The sequence below is a fragment of the Podarcis filfolensis genome (genome assembly GCF_964270895.1).
Source record: "Podarcis filfolensis genome assembly, chromosome: 9".
In the NCBI taxonomy this organism is placed as follows: Eukaryota; Metazoa; Chordata; class Lepidosauria; order Squamata; family Lacertidae; genus Podarcis; species Podarcis filfolensis.
This window is the reverse complement of record NC_139610.1, coordinates 32061050-32082243: the sequence shown is the minus strand read 5'-3', so window position 1 is coordinate 32082243 and position 21194 is coordinate 32061050. Positions and strand designations below refer to the sequence as shown.

At 41.7% G+C, this 21194-nt stretch overlaps 1 protein-coding gene and 1 long non-coding RNA gene across 11 annotated transcripts in view; one reads left to right on the top strand and one right to left on the bottom strand.

The window, feature by feature from the left end:
* LOC310770526 overlaps window positions 1–12061 on the bottom strand; it is a 170515-nt gene extending 158454 nt beyond the window's left edge. For all 6 annotated transcript variants that reach the window (XR_014552223.1, XR_014552224.1, XR_014552225.1 and 3 more), the window contains exons 1-2: window positions 11910–12061; window positions 6173–6211 (exon numbers count right to left, since the gene is read on the bottom strand). This is a non-coding gene — a long non-coding RNA (uncharacterized lncRNA). The remainder of the gene's footprint in view (window positions 1–6172; window positions 6212–11909) is intronic.
* Window positions 12062–12790: 729 nt separating this feature from the next.
* GALNT7 (polypeptide N-acetylgalactosaminyltransferase 7) overlaps window positions 12791–21194 on the top strand; it is a 50344-nt gene continuing 41940 nt past the window's right edge. For 3 of the 5 annotated variants that reach the window (XR_014552149.1, XM_083631187.1, XM_083631188.1), the window contains exon 1: window positions 12961–13094. Coding sequence is in view for 2 of the 5 variants with exons in the window: in XM_083631187.1 (XP_083487313.1) it covers window positions 12969–13094 (126 nt within the window). In the remaining 3 variants the exon portion in view is untranslated. Of the gene's footprint in view, window positions 13095–13115; window positions 13420–21194 lie in introns of those variants that run through there. The other 2 variants (XR_014552148.1, XR_014552150.1) reach the window with 2 other exon arrangements.

The window sequence follows — 21194 nt, the reverse complement described above, 5'->3', positions numbered from 1 at the left end:
ACCTGTTCATACAATGTACATGTGTTTTTTAAAAAAAGATGAACAGTGTATGCCCAATTTCTGTAGCACATACACTGTCAGATATAAAGAAGTTCTAGAAACCAATGAGACCTACATACAAGTAATGAATGGGTGCCCATCCATATCTGAAATCTTAAGCAGGAAGAACTTTAGTTGAAATGAGAACCATTGATTACAAAATCAACTCTTTAGGAAAAGCCCGATGAACTCCAGGACTGTGATACGAAGTCCATTTACTTGGAAATATGCTCTACTGAATCAATCAGACTTTCATCCAGGCTAATTTAGAATCCAAGTGCCAGTATAAAGTAATGGCAGGATAAGGTCATGCTGATGGAGCTTAGAACACATCCACCCAGTAAATGTTTGGGTGGAAGCTCCCAAAATTGAATGTTCTGTCTAAATGGAAAACATGATGAAAAATTAATGTGACGACAGGAAAACAGGGGTGTGTGTTTACTGACTCATCCAAAAAATGACACTCCTTCAGAGTAAGAATGACTGTAAGCACAGCGAAACAGGGAGATGTATTAGTGACATCCAAAAACACGACACTTGGTTAAACAAATTCTATGGTTGAATCGTGGCCACCCCTATACCCGAGCTTAAGCTGGAGTAGGAACATGCTGCTCTCTCCCACCAGCAACATCAAATACACAGTAACAGCAGTGGGAGAAATGACATGATACAGCAGCAGTAACAGGGACTCTCACAGCATCCTTACAACTCTTTTGCAATCATGACATAACTCCAGCCGAAGCCTCCCAACAGCCATGCACAGAAGGCACCGATCAACGTGTGGTTGAATGTGGGAAGGCTCAGGGGATGGTGCTTAAATTATTCCAGACACGTTCCCACAAAGTGGATAAGTGCAGAGTCAGGAAGTGCCCACAGCACAGCTAAAACCACAGGCTAGGGAGCAGGGGAACAACCGCCCATGACATCACAAGTTCCAGGGTTCCCTGGCAGACCCAATACAGATAGCAGCAAAACTGCTAGTAACCACCCTGTTGCCAGGGAAAAGGCAAGGACCATTCGGAAAGGATGTGCAGTTGCACTCCAATGCAACCAGGCAGTAATTAGGAAGCAGCACGTCACACCTGTAAGCCACAGCTCCTCCCAGAAGAAGGGCTCAAGTCCTGTAACGTTACAAACACTTCCACACAAACAGTGCTGAATATACTGCATGCATCATTTCTGTACTGGTGTCTGTGTGGTACAACAAGCACCAGGTTACGACTTTGGGGTTCGCTTAGACATTTGAAAGGCATTACATTAGTTGGTGGCTGCTTTTTGGCTTTGGTTGTTGTTTCTTTAATTTCCACCTTCATGGGATAGATTATTATGTTTTGGTTTATATGGAATTTTGTTGTCGTTGTACACCAAGCTGGGATCTACCTGGATGAAGAGCGGTTTAGACACTTAAATAAATGAACAAGAACAATCTACATTCATACTATATATTTAAATGGTTTTATAGCCGATGGCTTCCCCCAAAGAATCCTGGTAACTGTAGTTTAGCCCCTCAAAGAGCTACGATTCCCAGGACTTTTAAATTACTATAGTTCCCAGGATGCTGTAGGGGAAGTCATGTGCTTTCAAATGTATGGTGTGGCTGTGATGGTCAAAGGAGCTTCTTACAGAAGGCCAAATGCACCCTTCAACACCAAGCTCACAGGAGGTAGCACCAGGACCCAGGTTGGGAATCTCATTAGGAAGGAGAAAAACAATGGGAAACCATTATTGTGAGTCTGAGTGCTATCCCTGCAGGATTCACAACCTTGCTACAGAAGGCAAGCCCAACTTTTGACCCCTCTAAACTTTAGCAGTAAATCATCTGCTTTTCATGCAGAACGTCCCAAGTCCAATCCCCGGCATCTCCAGGTAGGGATGGGAGAGGCTCCCATCTGAAATCTTGGGTAGCCACTGCCAACTGGTGTAGACAATACTGAGCCAACTGGACCAATAGTCTGACCCAGCATTAGGCTGGTTTGCTATGTTCCTACGGCAGACTAGAACTGTCCGCAGAGCAACACATGAACAAGTCACAGAAGCAGATGTAAAGGAAACTCACAGTGGGAATACTACATCCACTTTTAGTTGCAGCAAGTCCTGTTCACTGAGATTTTTCAAGTAAGCATGGATTATTTGGGGGGGGACAGAGTTTGCCAACCTTTTGGGGTCCATGGGCAGCTGTGGACACCACACACACACACACACACACACACACACACTGCAACCAAGCACACAGCACAACCTAGTCTATTGCCTAGTATAGAATGCTTATTTCAAGCCGAATTTCAGCAGTGGAGGGACAGGGGGCGGTGACTCTGTGGATGCTCGAGAAGGCCTCTATGGGCATCATATTGGTTCCGAAGCAGCAGTTTCAGCTTTAAAAGGGCGAAAAAAATATTGCTATAAATTATATCTATTTTAATAACTCTTTCAGGACTCCCATGAAGTTTCTGTGCTTTCCTTGACAATACAGTGGTACCTCGCGTTACATACGCTTCAGGTTACATACGCTTCAGGTTACAGACTCCGCTAACCCAGAAATAGTACCTTGGGTTAAGAACTTTGCTTTAGGATGAGAACAGAAATCGTGCTCCGGCAGTGTGGTGGCAGCGGGAGGCCCCATTAGCTGAAGTGGTGCTTCAGGTTAAGAACAGTTTCAGGTTAAGAACGGACCTCCGGAACGAATTAAGTACTTAACCCAAGGTACCACTGTATATACCAACGCAACCCTGCATTTACACACAGTCCTCAGCAACATGCAATTAACCGTAGTTTTATGCAGTAGTGGATAAAGTATTTAGTATGAAGTCCTAGTGATTGTTGTATCTTGCCTATCATGTTGGTTACACCTCTATTCAGGGGTAAAGATGAATGCTCTGTTCAATTTAAAGTGCAAGTCAGCAAATAACATAGTACCGCTTTCTCTAAAAATCAGGATACTAATTACAAAAATAATAGTGATGCTAAGCATCAGTGCTTAACATTAAGCAAAGGACAGCAATCCAATGAATTAAAAGAAATTAAAAATGAAATTGGAGGACATTTCTTTCTATTTCATTCCTGCCACTCCTAAAAAAAGTCTTAACAACAGCACAATATTGTGGAAAAAAGCACATCATAAGATTGGCAGCCTGCAGTCTACAGAGAGGCGAGAGTGAAGAAATACATATTGCTTTTAACAGACAGTGAAATGTGGGGTGAGCTAGAGGTGATGTTGCAGGAGGGGAATTCAGAAAGAGAAAAGGTATGAGTCATGAAAGAATTTAGTGGGCTAGACTTCATGACAAGAATGTCAACATGGAAGAACATGGAAGAAAAAAACGGAGGCCAAAAAAAGGAAAAAGAAAAAAGGAAGTGCAGTGAGCATATGTCAAGATATATTAGGAGGCAAGTAAAGGAATCACAGTGGCTCCTTTTGGCAGGCAGAGGAAAGCAAAAGTCTCTCCAGTAGAAAATCAGGGCAAGCCTCTGCTGTGTTTTTTAATGGAAATGTATCAAATGTCTATCTGAGACCCAAAAGCTACACATTTAGGAGCAGGAGATAGAAGAGTCAACAGGGATAAACTAAGACCACATGCTCTAGGAATGCAAAGAACAGCCCAGGAACAGATAAGAGACACCTCAGAAATGTAACAGGAAGAAACGACAACCTGCTGACATTTTCTTCTCTCTAAACCCCGCTGTACCTATACTTGCCAACTGAAGACAACATTCCATGGATCTAATGAAGTGAGCATGGGCACACAAAAAGCCTGTGCCGCAATAAATTTGCTAGTATAATGTCTTTAGCGTGCCACAAGATCCTTTGTAGGTTTTACTGGTTTTATTTATAAAAATACTTGTGCACCACAATCTCATACAAAATATCAACCATTATATATACAAAATACACAACCACAAAATATATATTGAAGCAGATCACCACCTAGTATTACAGAAAGTATTTTTTTTTATCTTAACTGTCTTCATAAGCAAGGATGCAAGGAAAGGTCTTCAGTGAATGTTTAAAGGTCAATATAGAAGACACCTGCTGAATCTCTATTGGAATAGTGTCCCACAGAGCTGGAGCAATGGCACTAAAGCCTCCATTTAATGTTGAACCAGCAACATGTATTTTTTTTTAAAAAATCTTATTTTCTTTGCATTGATCCTCTGCCATGCCTAACCTGCAGTCCCACTCTCAGATTCTGTATTGTATAGAGACAAAGGCTGCAGCGATCTGTTCTATGTGTATACGGCATTCATTTCATTTGAAGGAGGCAAAATGCTCCCGTTCCTTGGTGCATTAGGACTGCCTCTTTCCGTTGAGATAAATGGGATCCTCAACATGTGCTCTTTATGTACACCAGTCACCAGAGCATGCAGGGAACTCAAGGTTCGGTTTGCAATCTATTTCTCCTCTAGCCTAAAGAACAGATGTGTGTAGTGCATCTCTCAATCAGCTGCCGCACACAGCTCTTCTCCTTATTCCTTAAGTCTTTCAATTTGCAACAAGGAAAGGCAGGAAGCCTGAATTAGTGAAATGTGCTGATTGTTCACGTTCAGTTGCTGTGGTGCCAGGTGGAAGGCTGAACCCCCAAGAGTCGACATGTTCATAACAGCCTAAGGCTAAGTGCAGAAAAGGGAGTACATATGATGTTACTGATGCTTGGGAAGGGAAGACTTTAATATTCTAACCTTATTTCTGTGTCATAGACTTTCTGTACCTGGACAGTTTACTGTGCATCAGTAATTTTCCTCTCTGTAAAATGAGGACAATAATATTTTACTCTCCTGAGACTGAATTTATTAATACTTGCAGAACTATTTGAGCTCCACAAAAGGGAGGCTGTATTGAAGTGCAAATTAAAATATTATCTTAACAAAAGAAGCCATCATTAGAATCAATGGAAGTTAAAATGAAACTAGACAAACTTCCCAATCATTTATTAGCATGTTGAAATGATTATAATCCCCATGTCAAGACAGGGGAAACAATAATAAATAATGAAGAAAAAAGGCACTAATTGGTAAACAGAATACTGAAATCAGCTGCTTAGAAAAACAAGTCTGAATCTAGCTGTTGGCAATTGCTTGCTTGTGTTATATGAAAATGAATCAAATTCAAAGTAAGGCAATCACATCACATATTTGTTAGCAAAATTAGCAAACAATGGAAAAGGGGGAAAGAAAGGCAGACAGTTGTGTTTCTTTAGCTTCATAATCTTTCTAAATCTTGCCCTGAGTATTCCAATAGCCACACCAAAATTCTCCATCCTTTTATCAATGCACCACCTGTTCATCCTGGCCTTTCTAACAAAACTATTGTCACATCTGCAATCATTATGATACCTGCACTTCCACATCATTTAGACATTTTTGTGCCAACACAGCTGTATCTTAACAAGTTAACCCTTTAATGCCAAGCCAGTTCCTGCAATCTCACCAGCCCTTACCAGGTATAGCTTTGAGTGAAACAGACATGCTGTTCTTAGGACTACAAATCCTATAGTTTATTATCCCCTCAAGCAAAATAATGCATGAAAGCCTCTTGAGCCTAATTTCAGTGAATCAAACAACTGGCAATATTGACAGAAGAGGAGAGTGAACTAAATAGGCTGAAATTTGAACAGGCAAATTAACTTTCTACAGAAAGCAAGAACCCCCCTGGTTGGATCAGGATTGAAAACTGAATTGGAGAACAATATTTTCTTTTCCAGGTTTTGTAGATTATAGCACCCTTTATCACCATGACTGAAAGTGAGGCACATGTCTTGGGATGAGAAATTGGTTTCAGTCATTGCTGTACCAAACCAAATCCCTTCATCTAGTTAATTAGAAAACAAACAAATATGCGGTCATATTTGGCACCAGGCTAGCAAAGGGTGCACTAAGGTATGTATTATAAACAGGATGTGTTTGGCCACTAAAAATGGATGTGTTTGAAGCAGTAAGAGCCTGGTGAAGCTTCAGCATCCTCAAGGACACTACTACCTGAAAGCAACCACAAGTCCTGAAATTAATTACTTCATATGAAGTTAATTTAATTGCATTGCTAGGGCAGATTAATTTTCTCTTTATTAACCAAAAGACAAAGAGGAAGAAGAAATTATTAAATATAAGTTTGACATGCAAGGAAACATGCTGAATCTCCTACCTGAGCTTCTCAGTGTAGCCAGTGGACTTGACACATCACCTGCAAAAAATAAATAGTACATTACATTACTTTATTTTTATTTATTTCATAAAATTAATATGAGTAATTGTAAACACAAACAAACAAAACTTCCCATTGGTCCTCCCAAGATGCTCAGGGTAGTTAGTCTCCCTCTTGATTTTATCCTGAAAGTAACACTGTGAAGTAGATGAGACTGAGGTATGGGGACTAGTAGAATGTCACCCAATGAACTTCATGGCAAAATTAGGATTTGAAACCTGATCTTCTAGGTCCTAGTTTGGATCTAACCACTACATGATTCGGCTGGCTTTCAAGCATGTCAACATCAATGACGTCTTTTTCAAGAAGTTCAGAATATTTGTTCGGAACAAGTTTGTGTGGCAGCCCCGAGTTTATAAAAAAGGCTTATAAATGTATTCACTGAACTTCTTGCTGAGGGAGGTCGTACCAAGACACAAAGAAATAGAAAACGCTTGCACCACTACCTCCCAAAGTTCCATGGAAGAACAAGGGCTGCACTGACAGCAGGCACCCAATGTTGTATTGGTGAATTGTTCTGTTCTTAAGACACTCTGAACTATTGTCATTTATCTTCTTTCTAATTTCCTAATTATTTAAAGTCTGTAAACAGACCCTCCCCTATTTATTTACAGTGCAATCTGAAGTGTGTTTATTCAGAAGCAAGTCCAACTGGGTTCAATGGTACTTGCTCTCAGGAAAGTATTATAGGATTGTAACATTAATCTTCTTTGGGGGGGGGGGGAGCAGGGTTAAATGGATCTGTTCAGCCTGTGTTCATAGGGTTTGCTTTGTAAAATTCTTCAGTATCTTTGCAACTCTCCTCAAATGCCCAGAACTAAAAATAGGCAGCTAAATGAGGTCATACCAGTGCTGAGTAGATCTGTACAATAATTTATTGAGTCTTAGAAAACAGTGTTCCAGTTGAATCCACCAAAGATGTCAGTGGCCTTTTAAGCTATAGCATCACATCTACAGTGAGATCCAGTTCACTGTTTGCAAAGCTAGTGAGCCTATGTTCCTGCAGCCCTCGTAGAGATACAAGCCCTAAATCTTCTACAGAAAAGTGACCTAAATGGCTTATGAGATTCGTAATGGGATATGTCAACTTCAGGTTACAATAGTTCACCAGTTCAGCTAAGGCACCAGTGTGCTATTACAATACCATTTAAAAATGATTCAGCAGCAAATATAAACAAAAAACACCCCACCTACATTAGTTTGTAACCAAGTTTCTACATTTGGCAATTCTTCATACTAATGTTTACAGAATGAACACGTAGTCTATTTATTCAAGGTTTTGCATCAAGACACATTCTGAAATTTGTGTAAATAAAGCAGTCCAGCTTGCTTTCTGCTTATTCTTTATGACAAACTTGTCCTGTGGGAGGTTTCTTTCTATCAGCTTGTATGATGCCTATATAGCCAGTTCTAAATTGAAATGCATCGCAGGGGTTGGACTAGATGACTAGAGTTGGGTACAACTCTACAATTCCATGACACGAGTTGGCTAAAGGAAGACGATGAAGAGGATGCATAGCATTTTTAAAGTTTATTTAGGCTGCATTAGCTAAACCTCTGTTTACAGAATTTTGACAGAGTTTCCAATTGCTATGTTTACTGATTAATTGCCTACCTTTCACCATGCTGTCTCAAGGCAGGTACATACAGCTAAAAACAAGCAAGCAAGCCATATAATAACACTAAACCATCAATTAGACTGTATCAAACAGCAAGCAAAACCAGCAGGTTTGCATTCTATTTTCCATATTTTGGCCTAGACACACAATTCTTAAAACAACAAAGAGTCATGTGGCAATATTCTTTATTGTTTTTGCTGCAACCAACTAACACAACTGGTCCCTCTGCAAATTCTTACTGTGTGTTTGCATCACATCTTTGCCATATACTTAACCAGCATAAAACTTTTACTTTATTAATAGCAACCTCGTACTTGGTGTCACTCCAGAATGCCAAGAAACCAAAAATACCGGTAAGTGCAGTTTTGAAAGTTTCAGTCCATCATTCAAAAGGTGTCCAATTGTATCCACAGACACCACTGATCTCAGGAACAGTACTGCAAAATTTGGGTTGCCATATTTCAAAAAGTGGAAATCGGTACACAAAAACTGTTGAGCTTTTCTAGTTTTGCCAAAGTTATGGAGCTTTTTTGTGTATGGATTTTCCCAGACATTTCAGCTATTTCTACCCAGGCGCTGTTTACAAGGGCTAAATGTCCAGGAAATTCCAGACGTATAGCAACCCAAGGTTACATTATCTTACAAGGTGACAAAATGTACAGAAAACAGCTTTCCAAAATATTTAGTAGATTGGTAACCAATGGATTGCTTCACAAATATATCATAAATTGAAAACAATACCAAGTTAGGGTTTGGACAGTTAGCCTAGATAGCTAGTTTAAGGCTGCAGTCCTAAACCTGCTTCTTTGTGACTAAGCCCAACCATGTAGCTTTACAACGTTAAGGACAAGCCAGGCCTGTGATCAACACATGGCATCCCTGTCCGGGGCTTTGTGCCATTGCAAGACCCATGACTTGCTGAAGCCAGCCCTTTGGTCCACTTTCAAACCATTTCCTCCCCAGTGGTCAGTGGCACAATCAGGAGCCCCAAATTTAATTTCCCCAATGCAGTGTTTCTCTACTTTACCAAGGGCATCATGGGAAATTTATATGGCAGCCGCCGAACTGCCACTAGGGATACCCAACGCTAACTAGAATAATGTTGTGTACTGCTGCAACTAGGTTACCCTGTTGGATCATTTGCCTCTGGTGTCAAACTAAGCTGAGCAGTCTTGGATAGCATGCACCTTGACCTGAGCAGGGTGGGGAAACACCAGTTCCTGCTCCATCTTAGGCAACAAAAGGTATTGGGTCAAACCTTTACATGATGTCAGACAGCTACTAATGCCAAACCTGATTTTTTTAAAGCTATACAACAGAGGCTGAGGGTAACACACAGCTCTGGCTATGGCAAAGGCAGATAATCTCCCATAACAAGTGGGACCTACAGCAAAATATTGCAATGTAATCTGACCTCCTAATAGGAGTGGTCCTGTTTAAGATTTTATATATATAGAATACATATTGGGTTGAGATGACAACGTATCTTAGCACAGCATTATCTATTGAATAGATAGATAGATAGATAGATTTTCAATAGATAATGCTGTGCTGATACAATTGTCATGGACTGCTGAGTAAAATTACAGTGTGAGAAACTGAATCAGGAATAATTTGATGTGCACTGCAATACAATCATATTTACTTGAAAGCAAGTCCCATTATACTCTTTGGGGCTTACTCACTAGTAAGTGTGCTTATTAAGACTGCAGTCTTAGCCAAGTATTGTCTTTAGACGAAGCCTGTGAAGATTTATACTTTTATTATCTATCTCAATATTCAATAATCTGTACTCTCAATAAACTCATGTAAAGATGATCACCTGCAATATCTGGGGTATTTGTACTCTGTGGAGAACTTTACAGCAGCTTAAACCTTTTATGGAGAGATACACAGCAATTTTTACAGACAGCAGAAATAGCTCCCATTGCTGGCAGAGCTCAGCCAGATTTGGAAAACAAATTAAGACTTTGCTTTTCAGGTGTGTCAAGCTGAAGCTCTTAGCATTATTGAATAAATCTTAAACTTCTTTCACAGGGCATATTGTTCTTCACACAAAACTTACTCTGGTTTTAAAATAAAATATAATCTGGAAGGGATTTTCAGGTGTATCAGATACCACAGATTTCTGCAAGGTGCATAAGATTTAAAAGTACAGCACATATTCTACCCCTCTACTAATGCAAGCTAAATATATTACTTCAAAAAACACAGAAGCAACAGAGCAATAATAATAAGTTGGCATAGCTACATTTCTGAAAATAGATTTTTCTAAAATACTGCCTATGAATTATTGGGGAGATTGCTACCAAAATGCCAAGAATAAGTATCAGGTTAATCTACAAAAGAAAAAAAGTAGTCTATAATAAAAGAAGTGAGCAATGGTTTAATTTTGCTTCAGCCTGAGCTTGCTGAGTTTTGACGCCACGCTGCTGTATTGTAAAGACTGCAAATATTAAGTTAATGGGGGAGGGATTAGTTGGATCCCCAGGACCATCAGCAGGAAACTGAAGAGTTGTAAGGTTCAATAATATACAGCACAATCCTATACAGAAATAAAACACAGTGATATCAGTAAGGTTTAATCCCAGGTCAAAGTGCTTGCAGCTGGAACCTGTAAAATTTGTTAACTCCATGGCACAGAACCACAATGCTGACCTTGATGCCATAAAAACACTTTCACACTGGCCAGATCCATCTGTAATGCAAGTTGTATCCAATGTACAATTACATCATGGGCAGGGCTGGATTTAGGTTTGATAAGGCCCTAAGCTACTGAAGGTAATGGGGCCCTTTATATGTCCAGCTGTCCTTTGTCAACAACAAATTATCACTGTTTTTGTGTTGACTATATGCTATATAGTAATTTATGGACCTAATAGGTATCTAAAGCCATTTGCACATAAAAAATAAGTATTTTATCAAAGTAATGGTTGAACTGAAATACAATTAAGAAGTATATTAATAGTGAAATTATTAAGCTCTAACTGTATGTAGGTTTTATTTTGTTTATCATCTTATATTTTGGAAAATGTACATCCAGTGTTTTTTTTCCTTTAAATTTTTTTGGGGGCCCCAAGCTATAGCTTGTTTAGCTTATATGTAAATCCAGCACTGATCATGGGAGCCGGGTAACTGTTCCTTAGCACAACTTTAACATATACAAATCCAACCTGCCCATTTGCATTACTACAGCGCAGATATTTCAAGCACCAAAACAATTTATTGACAAATTGTTGCCACCTCACTCAGCAGTTTACAGGTATTTGACCAAAAAATTGTCTCGGATGCAAGTCACACACATAAAAAAGGGACGATGGAAACAGAGGAAGGAACCCACAGCAGTTTTGAATGCTATTCTTTATTATGTAGGTTGCCTTCCTACGATCATAGAATCATAGAATTATAGAGTTGGAAGGGACCCTGAGGATCATCTAGTCCAACCACCTGCAATGCAGAAATATGCAGCTGTCCCGTATCGGGAACGAACCTGCTACCTTGGTGTTACCATTCTAACCAACTGATGCTGTCAATTTTACATCCATGATCAGTATTGGGATGACGGCTTGCGGATGTTTAAAGAACAGAAGTAGAGCACAAGGCCAGATGACCAGATGAAACTTACCACCTGCAAATGTCCTAATATATTATTTGTTCTGGACTTGCATATAAAGCTCACCCTTCTGAGCTGAAAGACAGCCTGTGTAGGAGAATCCTTCCTGATGGTTTACACTAGTTCAAGGTGAGTAAAGATCCATTTTGGGCAGCTGCCTTTTTACTATATATGGTAAGCCCACATGTTACATGCACATTCAGCTTTACACGCTTGGCAAATTTAAAAAAGGAAAAAAAGAAAAAGGAGCAAACATCTGAGAAAAAGACTTTGGCAATACCACCCGCCATTGAACCCAATGTGTTTTGACTATATGAGATTTTGGCTTTAGGCACGATTTTGGGGCTTACTGTATTCTCCCATAGGCATTGCTGTGTGACAAAAAAAGGTATACATTCGGGAGGCAGATCAAACGCATTATGAGCTAATTTTAAGGTGACTTTACCTTCTTCCTTTGAGACAGAGGCATGCATGCATGCATTCATTCATACATGCAAGCACACCACAAAGAGATCTTGGGCTTTCTGTGACGGCCATCGCCGTTGTGCTAAAGGTATCACGGGGCACTGCTACTCTTTCCCACGTTGCAATTCTTGATCACACCTTTTACCGTTGGATTTGCTCCTGTGCCAGTCCAAAGACGAGCAGAGAGAGACAGAGAGAGCAAGCAAACCCACACTGATCCTCGTTTCCACCTTGCCAAAGCCAGGAGCCAAGCAAGCAAGCCTCGTATTTGCATAGCTTCTGCTGGGTTTGCTCTTCGAAATCTACCTCCGGATGGGGACGAATCAATCTCTCTCTCTCTCTCTCTCACACACACACACTCACACCCACCCACACGAAAAGCCGCCTCTAAAGTCAACCTGAAGCAACCCTTCGGGCTGTAAAGCAGCCACGTGGAGCCTTTGCTTCTGGGGGTGGTGGCGGCGGCGGCCGTGGCGACTTCCTGCTTCATTTTAGCAAGCTGGGTGAACATTAGCAAGGAAGAAGAGAGCGGTGGAAAAAAAGGGGGGGGGGAGTGAAGACTCAACACGGGAGATACAAAGAGAACAGGAAAAACCAGAAAGCGGGGCGTGTTGGAGGGGGTGAGGGCAAAGAGGTTCTTTAAAAAAAGAAAAAGTTTTTGGGGGGTTTGCAAGGAGAGAGTAGAGCGAGCAGCAGGAGTCGAGGAAGGAGAGGAGGCGGCGGCAGCAGCAGCAGCAGCAGCTCGAAAAAGGCTGAGGGGAGGAGTGAGGAGAAGCGAAGCTGCAGGGAGGGAGCGCGAGTACGAGCGAGGCTCGGCGCCAGGCGCCTGCTGCCTCGCAGAGAGAAAGAGAGAAGGAGAAAGGCGGCAGTACAGTAGTGAAAGAGGGAGGAGGGGAGGGAGGGAAGCCACGCAGAGCGCAGCTCGGCACAAGTGAGGAGCAACAACAGCAGTCGCCGGGAGGGGGGTGGGAACGGCAGCGAGGAGCCCGGCGGCTTCGGCGGCGGCTTCGGGGAGCTCGTCGGGGGGCTGGCGCTGAGGATGCGGCTGAAGCTGGGCTTCCTCTTGCGCGCGGTGCTGCTGCTCGGCTCCTTCCTGGGGCTGCTGCTGCTCTGGTCGTCGCTCTCGCCCCGCGCCGAAGACCCCAGCCCGGGGGACAGGATCCGGGTGAGTCGCTGCTTCCCGGCCGAGGGGGCGGGCGGGCGGGCGGACCCCCAACCCCCGGCGGCCCTTCTTCCCTCGCTGCCTGCCGCCCGGGCCGAAGCCCTCTTTCTCGCTGCCTGTGTGCCTTCCTCTTCAGCCTGGGCCGGCGGGCCGGGAGGGGGCGGCGGCGGTGGCGGCTGTCCCTGCCCAGGCTGAGGCCTGTGGCGTTGGCGAGGCCTGAGAAAGGGGGACTCGGGCGGCTTCGGACGGGGGTCTGCCGTAAGCCGCGGGCGCCCCCTCGCCGCCTGCTGGTAGGGGAAGAGCTGCCTGGCGCCGGCTTCCCAAGCAGGTGGGCAGGCGGCGGCACACGCCGTAAGTTAGTCCCGGCTCCTTCAGGTGCGCTGCCGCTTCGCCCCAGACCTTTGACCTCTCAATTGCGCTTAATTGCGCCCTCCTGTGTGAGCTGGTTGCGGGGAGGCGAGCCGTGAACTCTGGCTGAGACTGGCGCCCTAACTGCTTCGCCCACTCGCAGTAGAAGGTGGCTGGGGCGAGATGTGGGCATTTCTATAGGTCTAGGAGTGTGTACTGTTTGCCCATGGAGTAGGGTGGTGGTGGTGGTGGAGCTCCGGTTTTCACATTAATGTCTACTTTATATTCTGTTTTCTCTGTGTTTATTTTACTCCCCAAAAGATGCATACTCCCGCTAACTATCACGGATTAGGAGCTCCGCTATAACTACCACAAGGATAGTTGAAACTTCTTGGACTAACTGTGGTGTGAGGCCCTGTGTAAATGCCATACCTGGCAGATAAAAGGAACTGAACATGGCATGCATCAGTAGCTCATTTAAACCAGGTCATCTCACCTGCTTGTGTACTTGCAGCATGTTGGGAATTTGAACTCAGCAGGTGTTATGTTGGCACCAAACACTGCCAGCTGGCAGTCCAGTCCTGTGCACTTGTTCAGAAGTCTACATGAGTTCAAGGGGACTTTTAAGTGTTTGTGTGCAGTTGTAGTGGTTGAGAGCCTGGTCCAAATGAGACAAGGCAGATGTGCAAAGCTTCACAGCTAAGTTCTTCTCGTGTGGTGTCACGTTTAAACTGAGCCTGCGTAAGCAGGCCTGGTGTGTTAAGTAGCAGTGAATATAAATTTTGTAATGCCAACACTGCAGAGTTGCTACTCATTTTACAAGTCCTGCATCTGTTCCTTTTATTGTTGCCGAAATCAGGGGAAAAAATAGCTAGTGAAGCTTATTGCAATGTGTTTTTCAAAGTCATAAAAAGTTCCACGGTTGAATTTCTGTGTGTTGGGTTGCTGTTAAAGGCGTATAGTAAGGGCCATAAAACAAGATAGTAACCATGTTAAAGTTTGGGTAATGTTGTAGATGCAGTTCTCTCCTTACATTGTGACTTTGCATGATATGGTTGAAGAAAATGTTCCTTCTTGAATCAAGTAGCAGAAGCAGTGCACTTCCTTAACTGTGCTTGGTTATTTCCACATCAGCTAGATTTAGCCTTCTTCACATTAGTTACTAGGTGGCAGTGTGTGTTTATTTTTAAACTTAATGGCAAGGCGCTGACTCAAGTACATGCAGTCAACATAATTAACACAACATTTAACTGCTAATGGTATACACTCTCATACATCAGCCCCAGGGTTGCTTTCCAGCACCTCTAGAATGTGTTCCCTCTGGAAATGTATATAAGTGCCCAAGTGTAGAAGGGTTCTGTAAATCATCACTTTCTCTTGTCTGGCCTTTTTCCAATTGACTCCTTAATGATTTAAGCTTGCTTTGTTTTCAGATTAGTGTATAATGTCTCAGTGAAGACTTATATTTAACTGTATCCTAAACCTAGAGCAGAAATACAGATTTAATAACACACGCACATTAGTAGCACATCATTTATGAGAATATAGGAGCAACCATACATGTGCAGTGCTCTGATGCCACATGAGCCACAATGCTTTTGACCTTGTATTGTGAGGCATTTCATTTTCAGTAAACAGTTCTTCCTGAAGTACCAGCTGTGGAGAGTTTCCTTCCACCAACAAAATATTCTAGTTCAGGGATAGCCAAAGTAGTGCCCTCCTGATGATGATGGATTTGAAATTGCTTTGCTAGTGGGGAGGGGGAATTCAATAAGAGGTCTTTCTCTGGCATTGGAGCTGCTCAAGGGACCATAGAACTGCAGGGCCCATCTTTTTATTTGCTCTTTGACTTAGAGTGGATGAATTTTTAAGCTTTTGACTAATGAGATCTGCATACTTACCTGAAAACTCAGAGTCATAGGATTCTAAAGACTAAAGTTTCATAGGGCACATTTGTTTGAACAGTGACTTTAGTTTTACAAACTCCTGTACTGTTTTTGCTGGCAGAAGAATTATAGTGAGGAGGTACTTCCATTGCCTCATTATTCAGACTGAAGGTGCTACGGGACAGAAGAAAAACCTAAGGCTTTCTGCATATGCTCTTGCACTCATACTTGGCCTCACTGCCTGTTAGTCCCTAAAGAAGTACTTAGTGGTGTTTAGTTTTGTTTGCTTGAGTGAACCCAGCCGGATATTGCTGCAAATGACAGTGCTCCATTTACAGCATAGAACAGTTAAAGTGAGGTCACACTTAATGAGCTCCAGGGCTGAAGTAAGTATGGAAATCAGTTTCTAGAGAAGATTGCATGCAAAAATTTATAGTGTATAGTATTGTTTATCGTGTACTGTTCCTTAATGCAACAATTTGGACATTAAATGTAATTTTCACAACCCTTAACATCATATATAGATCAGTGGAATTTTTAAAAAATTGGGCATGGGTCCTCAATATAAACATGTTCTTGCTTTTAAAGCCAGTAAATGTTCTGACTTTCTGTTTTCAAAATGTTAAAGGCTCCTTTTAACCATTTCAAAAACCATGATCTTTATAAAGTTCTGCCTTTATAATACTGAAAGACCTATAGGGTAGAGAGCAAGGGCTTGAATTGCCAGGCTTCTGTCTTCTTTGCTCTGTGCCAAACTGTACTGTGGTACCTCGGAAGTCGAATGGAATCTGTTCCAGAGGCCGTTCGACTTTCAAAATGTTCAGAAGCCGCGTCGGACATTTGGGTTCCAAATAAGGTTTGCAAACCGGAACACTCGCTTCCGGGTTTGCAGCATTCGGGAGCCAAAACGTTCAACTCTCAAGGTGTTCAGGATCCAAGGTACGCCTGTATAAAGTGCAGCAGGACAGTGAAAGGCAGTGATAGGGACATAGGAAGCTGCCTTATATTGAGTCAGGCCATGTAGTCCACCTACCTCAGTATTTTCTGCACAGACTGGCAGCAGCTGTCCAGGGTTTCAGACTGCTGTATTTTCCCTAGCCCTACCTGGAGATGCCAAGGATTGAACCTGGGACCCTCTGCATGTATGAATCTTACAAAAACTATAATTTGAACATTCTGCAGAGAAACTTCCTTTTATTGTTGTTGATTGTAGTTGCAATCCCACACAATAGGGTTTTAGCTGAATACTGGACTGTAGTCTGTGCTGGACTATAGACTTTGTGTAAAGAAGCATTCAGTGCTACAAGACTGTTTTCTAAAAAAATAATTGTTTAGCAGTGAACTGTCTGCTTTTGGGGCAGTGTGCCATGAAATTGGTTTACATGTAGTTCACTGAAAAAATAACATCCTCACCAATGTGTTATACATATGGACAGAGCACAGATTGTTAAAGTGAGAGGTGCAATTCCAGCTGTATATGGAAAATATTGCTGATAGAATATAAAAAAATGGAAGGAAGAACAAGCCTCAAACAGGGCCATAAATCACAGCTTTCTGACACTTGTATGGCTTGTGAAATCCTGGACAGCTGAATATCTTGGTTGCAGAATTTCCTCTTAAACATGTGTTGCCGGTAGCTTGTAAAAAATAGTATTCTGTGAGGCCAGGCCAAAGAAACAGATTTGCAGGTTCAACAACTCTGTGAACTTTTATAGAGAATCTCTGTAGTTTAGAATCTATATTAAACTAAGCCAGTTCATTCTAAGCAAGAAATGAGCTATTTCACCATAGTGACTGGATGTTGTAGGCACTGCCTCAGGTAAGTTAGGGTTCAGAGTAGAAAATGTATTTTAAAATAAAATTGCAAGTTGTGAGAACACGGAAAGGAAAAATAATAAAGCAGCTACAACATTAAAAGGCTGGTGCTGTTGATCCCCCTAATCATGCTGTTAAGGGGGATTGTGGAAGGGCTGCTGAAGGGGGAGAGGGTTTGGCATAAGGAAACTCCAGCATGTTTTGTGCATGAATTCATGTTTCAAACCCTAGGGGATCTTGCTTTATCTCTGTTCCCCTCAGTGTGAAGATCTGTTCCTGTAAACTCATGACATTTCCATTTAAAGTAGCTGAAATCTGTTTCTATAATAGGGCTTATTAAAAGTGTTAGTAAGTTGTACTGTGTGGAGGAAAAAGAAATTATGATCTCTGCCAATGATATTAAGTAGGTGTAATGTCTTCTGAGTAAAAAGTGTTTCTCTGAAAGCTATCTGTGGCTCTGAAAGTAAGCTTATGACTGGTGCTCAGGGCAAAGTGAATGTTACCATGGGAATTTCATATTTGGAGTTCCCCACAGATTTTTCCCTTTAAAAAAAATCAAAAAGATGCAGAGAAGTAAAGGGTAATTTCATCTCTGTGTGTTAACCCTTTGCCCCCATAGTGATTCTTTGACTTAATTCCCCTTCTACTCTGAAGCTAAATAAAATCTGGGTTGGCTCCTGCCTCCTTTATGGGTGACTAGCAAAAATGGCTTCTTAGGATCAGTCAGAGAAATTTTTTGGGGAAAAAAATGGATCTATTTTTCTTGAAGGTAGATCATGTGCCATGAAAGGTGTATCATAGATGTGTGTGGGCAGACAAGGTGCTAAGCATTTTTACGGAATTATTTGCAAGTCTAGAATGAGGTTTATTAGAGGTGTAAGGTAATATATGCTAATTTATGTCCATATACTACACATTATAGAGAAGAAAATACAGGATTGTAGTATTTTCATAAGTGTCATATTTGCTATAACAGCCTTCAGTATTCATGACATTTTCTTTATAAAAGTGATCTGTCAGCTAAAAATCGAGTGGTGAGGGGTTGTATACTTTGGGGGATGATAACACTGATTATGAAACACTGAAAAGTCTTTTTAACTTCAGCATCAAGGCTGTAATAAATTTGAGTGCCAGGCAGAAAAGCAGCAGGGTTACTGATGTGTTTCCTTGAATGCACACTTACAGCTTCATTCAAGCAGTGAAAGCCATATCGGGTCATTTGTAAGAAGTCTCGTGTGACAACTACTCATAGCTGAGATTTCTTTTTTCTTACAAAACCTGTAAGAACAGGTCATAAATGAGAAGCAGTCCTTATGCATTTTTCCTGGTTACTTATAGGGCGTATACATCATTGCCTTCTGGTTACTTGAATAATTTGATTTAGCCATAGGCTGAAAAACTTTCTTCATTTCTTAGAAGGGTGGTAGCATTGGATTGTCCACACCAAATTCTCAAATTACTTGGCTTGATTTATTTCCTGGTTATGGATAGCCATGGTTGGCAACTAGTTTTCAGGAGGTCAAGCTGCCCCTTTGACACATGTCTGTCCTTTCTCTCAGCCTCCTTGGAAGTGAATCTGGACATGGGAGGAAAAGGAAGGACAAAGAATGTTATGTCATAAAACTAAATTCCAGAGTGGATTAAAATATTTTCTTTTTAAAAAAAAGTAATGATGAGATTGCCTTTGAATAATCTGGTTAATACTATATAATATTGATATAAGCATGTTAGCCCTGCAGTTAATCTCTACACTGGCTCATTGCTTCTCCCAGATACATTGAGGGTGTTGAGCAATCCTAACTTTAGCCCCAGAAAATTGCAAGCTTAACTTGCTCATGCTGCCAAGAGCAGGTGGTAGGTTTCCTGATTTTTTTCCCAGTAATCTGGTTCCAGTCTGGTATGGCTGAGAGTCCCAAGGATCAGACCTCTTGGGGGATTCATGGGGCTTTAGATCCAGCCAGTCCAAAGCACCTGACACCCATCCATCAACACCCCATTTAGGGACTTTCTGCTGCGTACTTCCAGCAGAAGAAATGCTGGTGGTAGCTTGCCACCTGAATGGGCAAACTAGGCCTCCTCTGTGGTCTTTCTGCCTCTCTGCCAGTGGTAGTCAGCAGAGAGCAGACTACACAGTATCCAAACCCCCCAGCCATCGACACTGGGTGTTCATAGGTAAGGATTGCATAGCTAAAGGTTTTTCTGCGCAAAGGAATCAATTTGAGCACTTCGCAGATGTAAGTATATTTACTTTTCCTACCAAACACAGGCATTACATTTCACCTGATGAAAATAAAGTGAGTGCTCTAGTCTGGCCAGCAGCTGTCAGACTTTGCTGTGACCTTGTCAGTCACAATCATTTCGTTTTTGGTTTGCCTCTTATTTTGGGGAGGGTGGGGCTAGACCAAGGCAGAACTGCACAGAAAGGAGCCATGCTACGTAAAACAAAAAGAGGAAATTCTCCAGTGCACAACTTTATGGTCGTCGTCCCCCATACTTAACCTCACAAACTGCCATGTGTAAGAAAAACAATAAACGAATGTTTTAGACATTCCATTTATAGGTCTAAAGAAAGGGCAAGTTGGAAACTGTAAACAGTGCAACAAAGAGATGCAAGGCCTGGTTAGAAGAAAGAAATAACAGTATAGATCATACGCTGTTTAGTTGTACAGTAAAGTAACATTGTGGTTAATTTGTGCCATTGTTTAGGAAAATGTGAAGTATCTGTGGGAAACTTCAGTTAAATCACAGCTTTAATTTAGTGGGCTTTTTCCTTGCACATTAAAAACATTCTTTATGCCTTAATCCACCCACCCTAATAAATGCACTGGGTGTTAGTGGAATAGAATTTGAGATCTGTATGCAAATCTCCAACCTGTCCGCCATGGCCTAACCTTGGGCTAGTCACAATCCCTCCAAATAACCTACAGGCGGCAAATATTTTGCACGGGAGTTCCGTTCCTGACCCCTCCACATGGTTTGGGCCACTTGCTCCATGTTTGGGCCACTTCTGGGTCAGCAGCGATAAGTGTGTGCATGATTGCACATCAATTGGACGTGTGTAAAATGGTTGCTGCCTGTATTTTACATGTTGTTGTGATAATAACTTCGGGGGAATAAGGAAATCTAGTATCCAGTTTCCAAAAGTTCCATGGAGGGATACAAATTGGCTTTTGATATTTTAGGAGCACCTGCATATGACCTAATTACATTAGATGTTGCTCAAGAAGCCTTGTACCTGACAATACTGAAGTTTCTTAATTTTACAAATAATCCAGAAAAATACCTTTGAGGTATTTGAATAGTCAGTCCAATTATTACTGCTCTTGTTTATTTTGGACTATATAGCAAAACATCATTTGTGATCTTTACAAAATCAGTAAAAGTGAATCTTCATTGTGTCAGATATCACTTGGACTATTGAAGAAATGTCTGATACTCCAGGAACTGCATGCATGCCATTTCCATCACATATCATAATACATTGGAACATACTAATTAAATATGTTCCCAATATATTTGTTATGTAAGGAAAACAGTTTGGTGTTCCAGAGCTACATTGTTTATGTAAGTTATCACTCCATCTAAAAGTGAATTCAAGAGGCGTGCACTTACAGAATTGTAGCAGACAAGAAACAAAAGCACATTCAAGAAGACTCCAAAGTTTGCAAAAATACAAATAAAACTTTTAAATAAGCCCCCATAAGAAGGAACACACCCACAAAAAGCCTAATGTGTCAGTGCTGGAGCTCCAGAAGCTGTGAACTGTTGCATGTCAGATTGAAAAGTAAAACCAAGGTTGGGGGAGTTGGCTTGCTAGAATATCTAGTAGCTTATAGGGTTCCAGAGGATGGCATGACTGTATGGCTTGAACCTTGAACAGGTGCAGGCGTGGTTGTGAGTTAAGGATATACCTCATTACAGGCAGCGACCATTTTAGGCACATCCAGTTCACACATGATTCCCAACATGCATGTCCTTTTGGACCCGAAAGAAGGCAGAATGGTGCGGGGCACACATAGACTCACTCTACTGATGTGCACAGGGGCTAGGAATA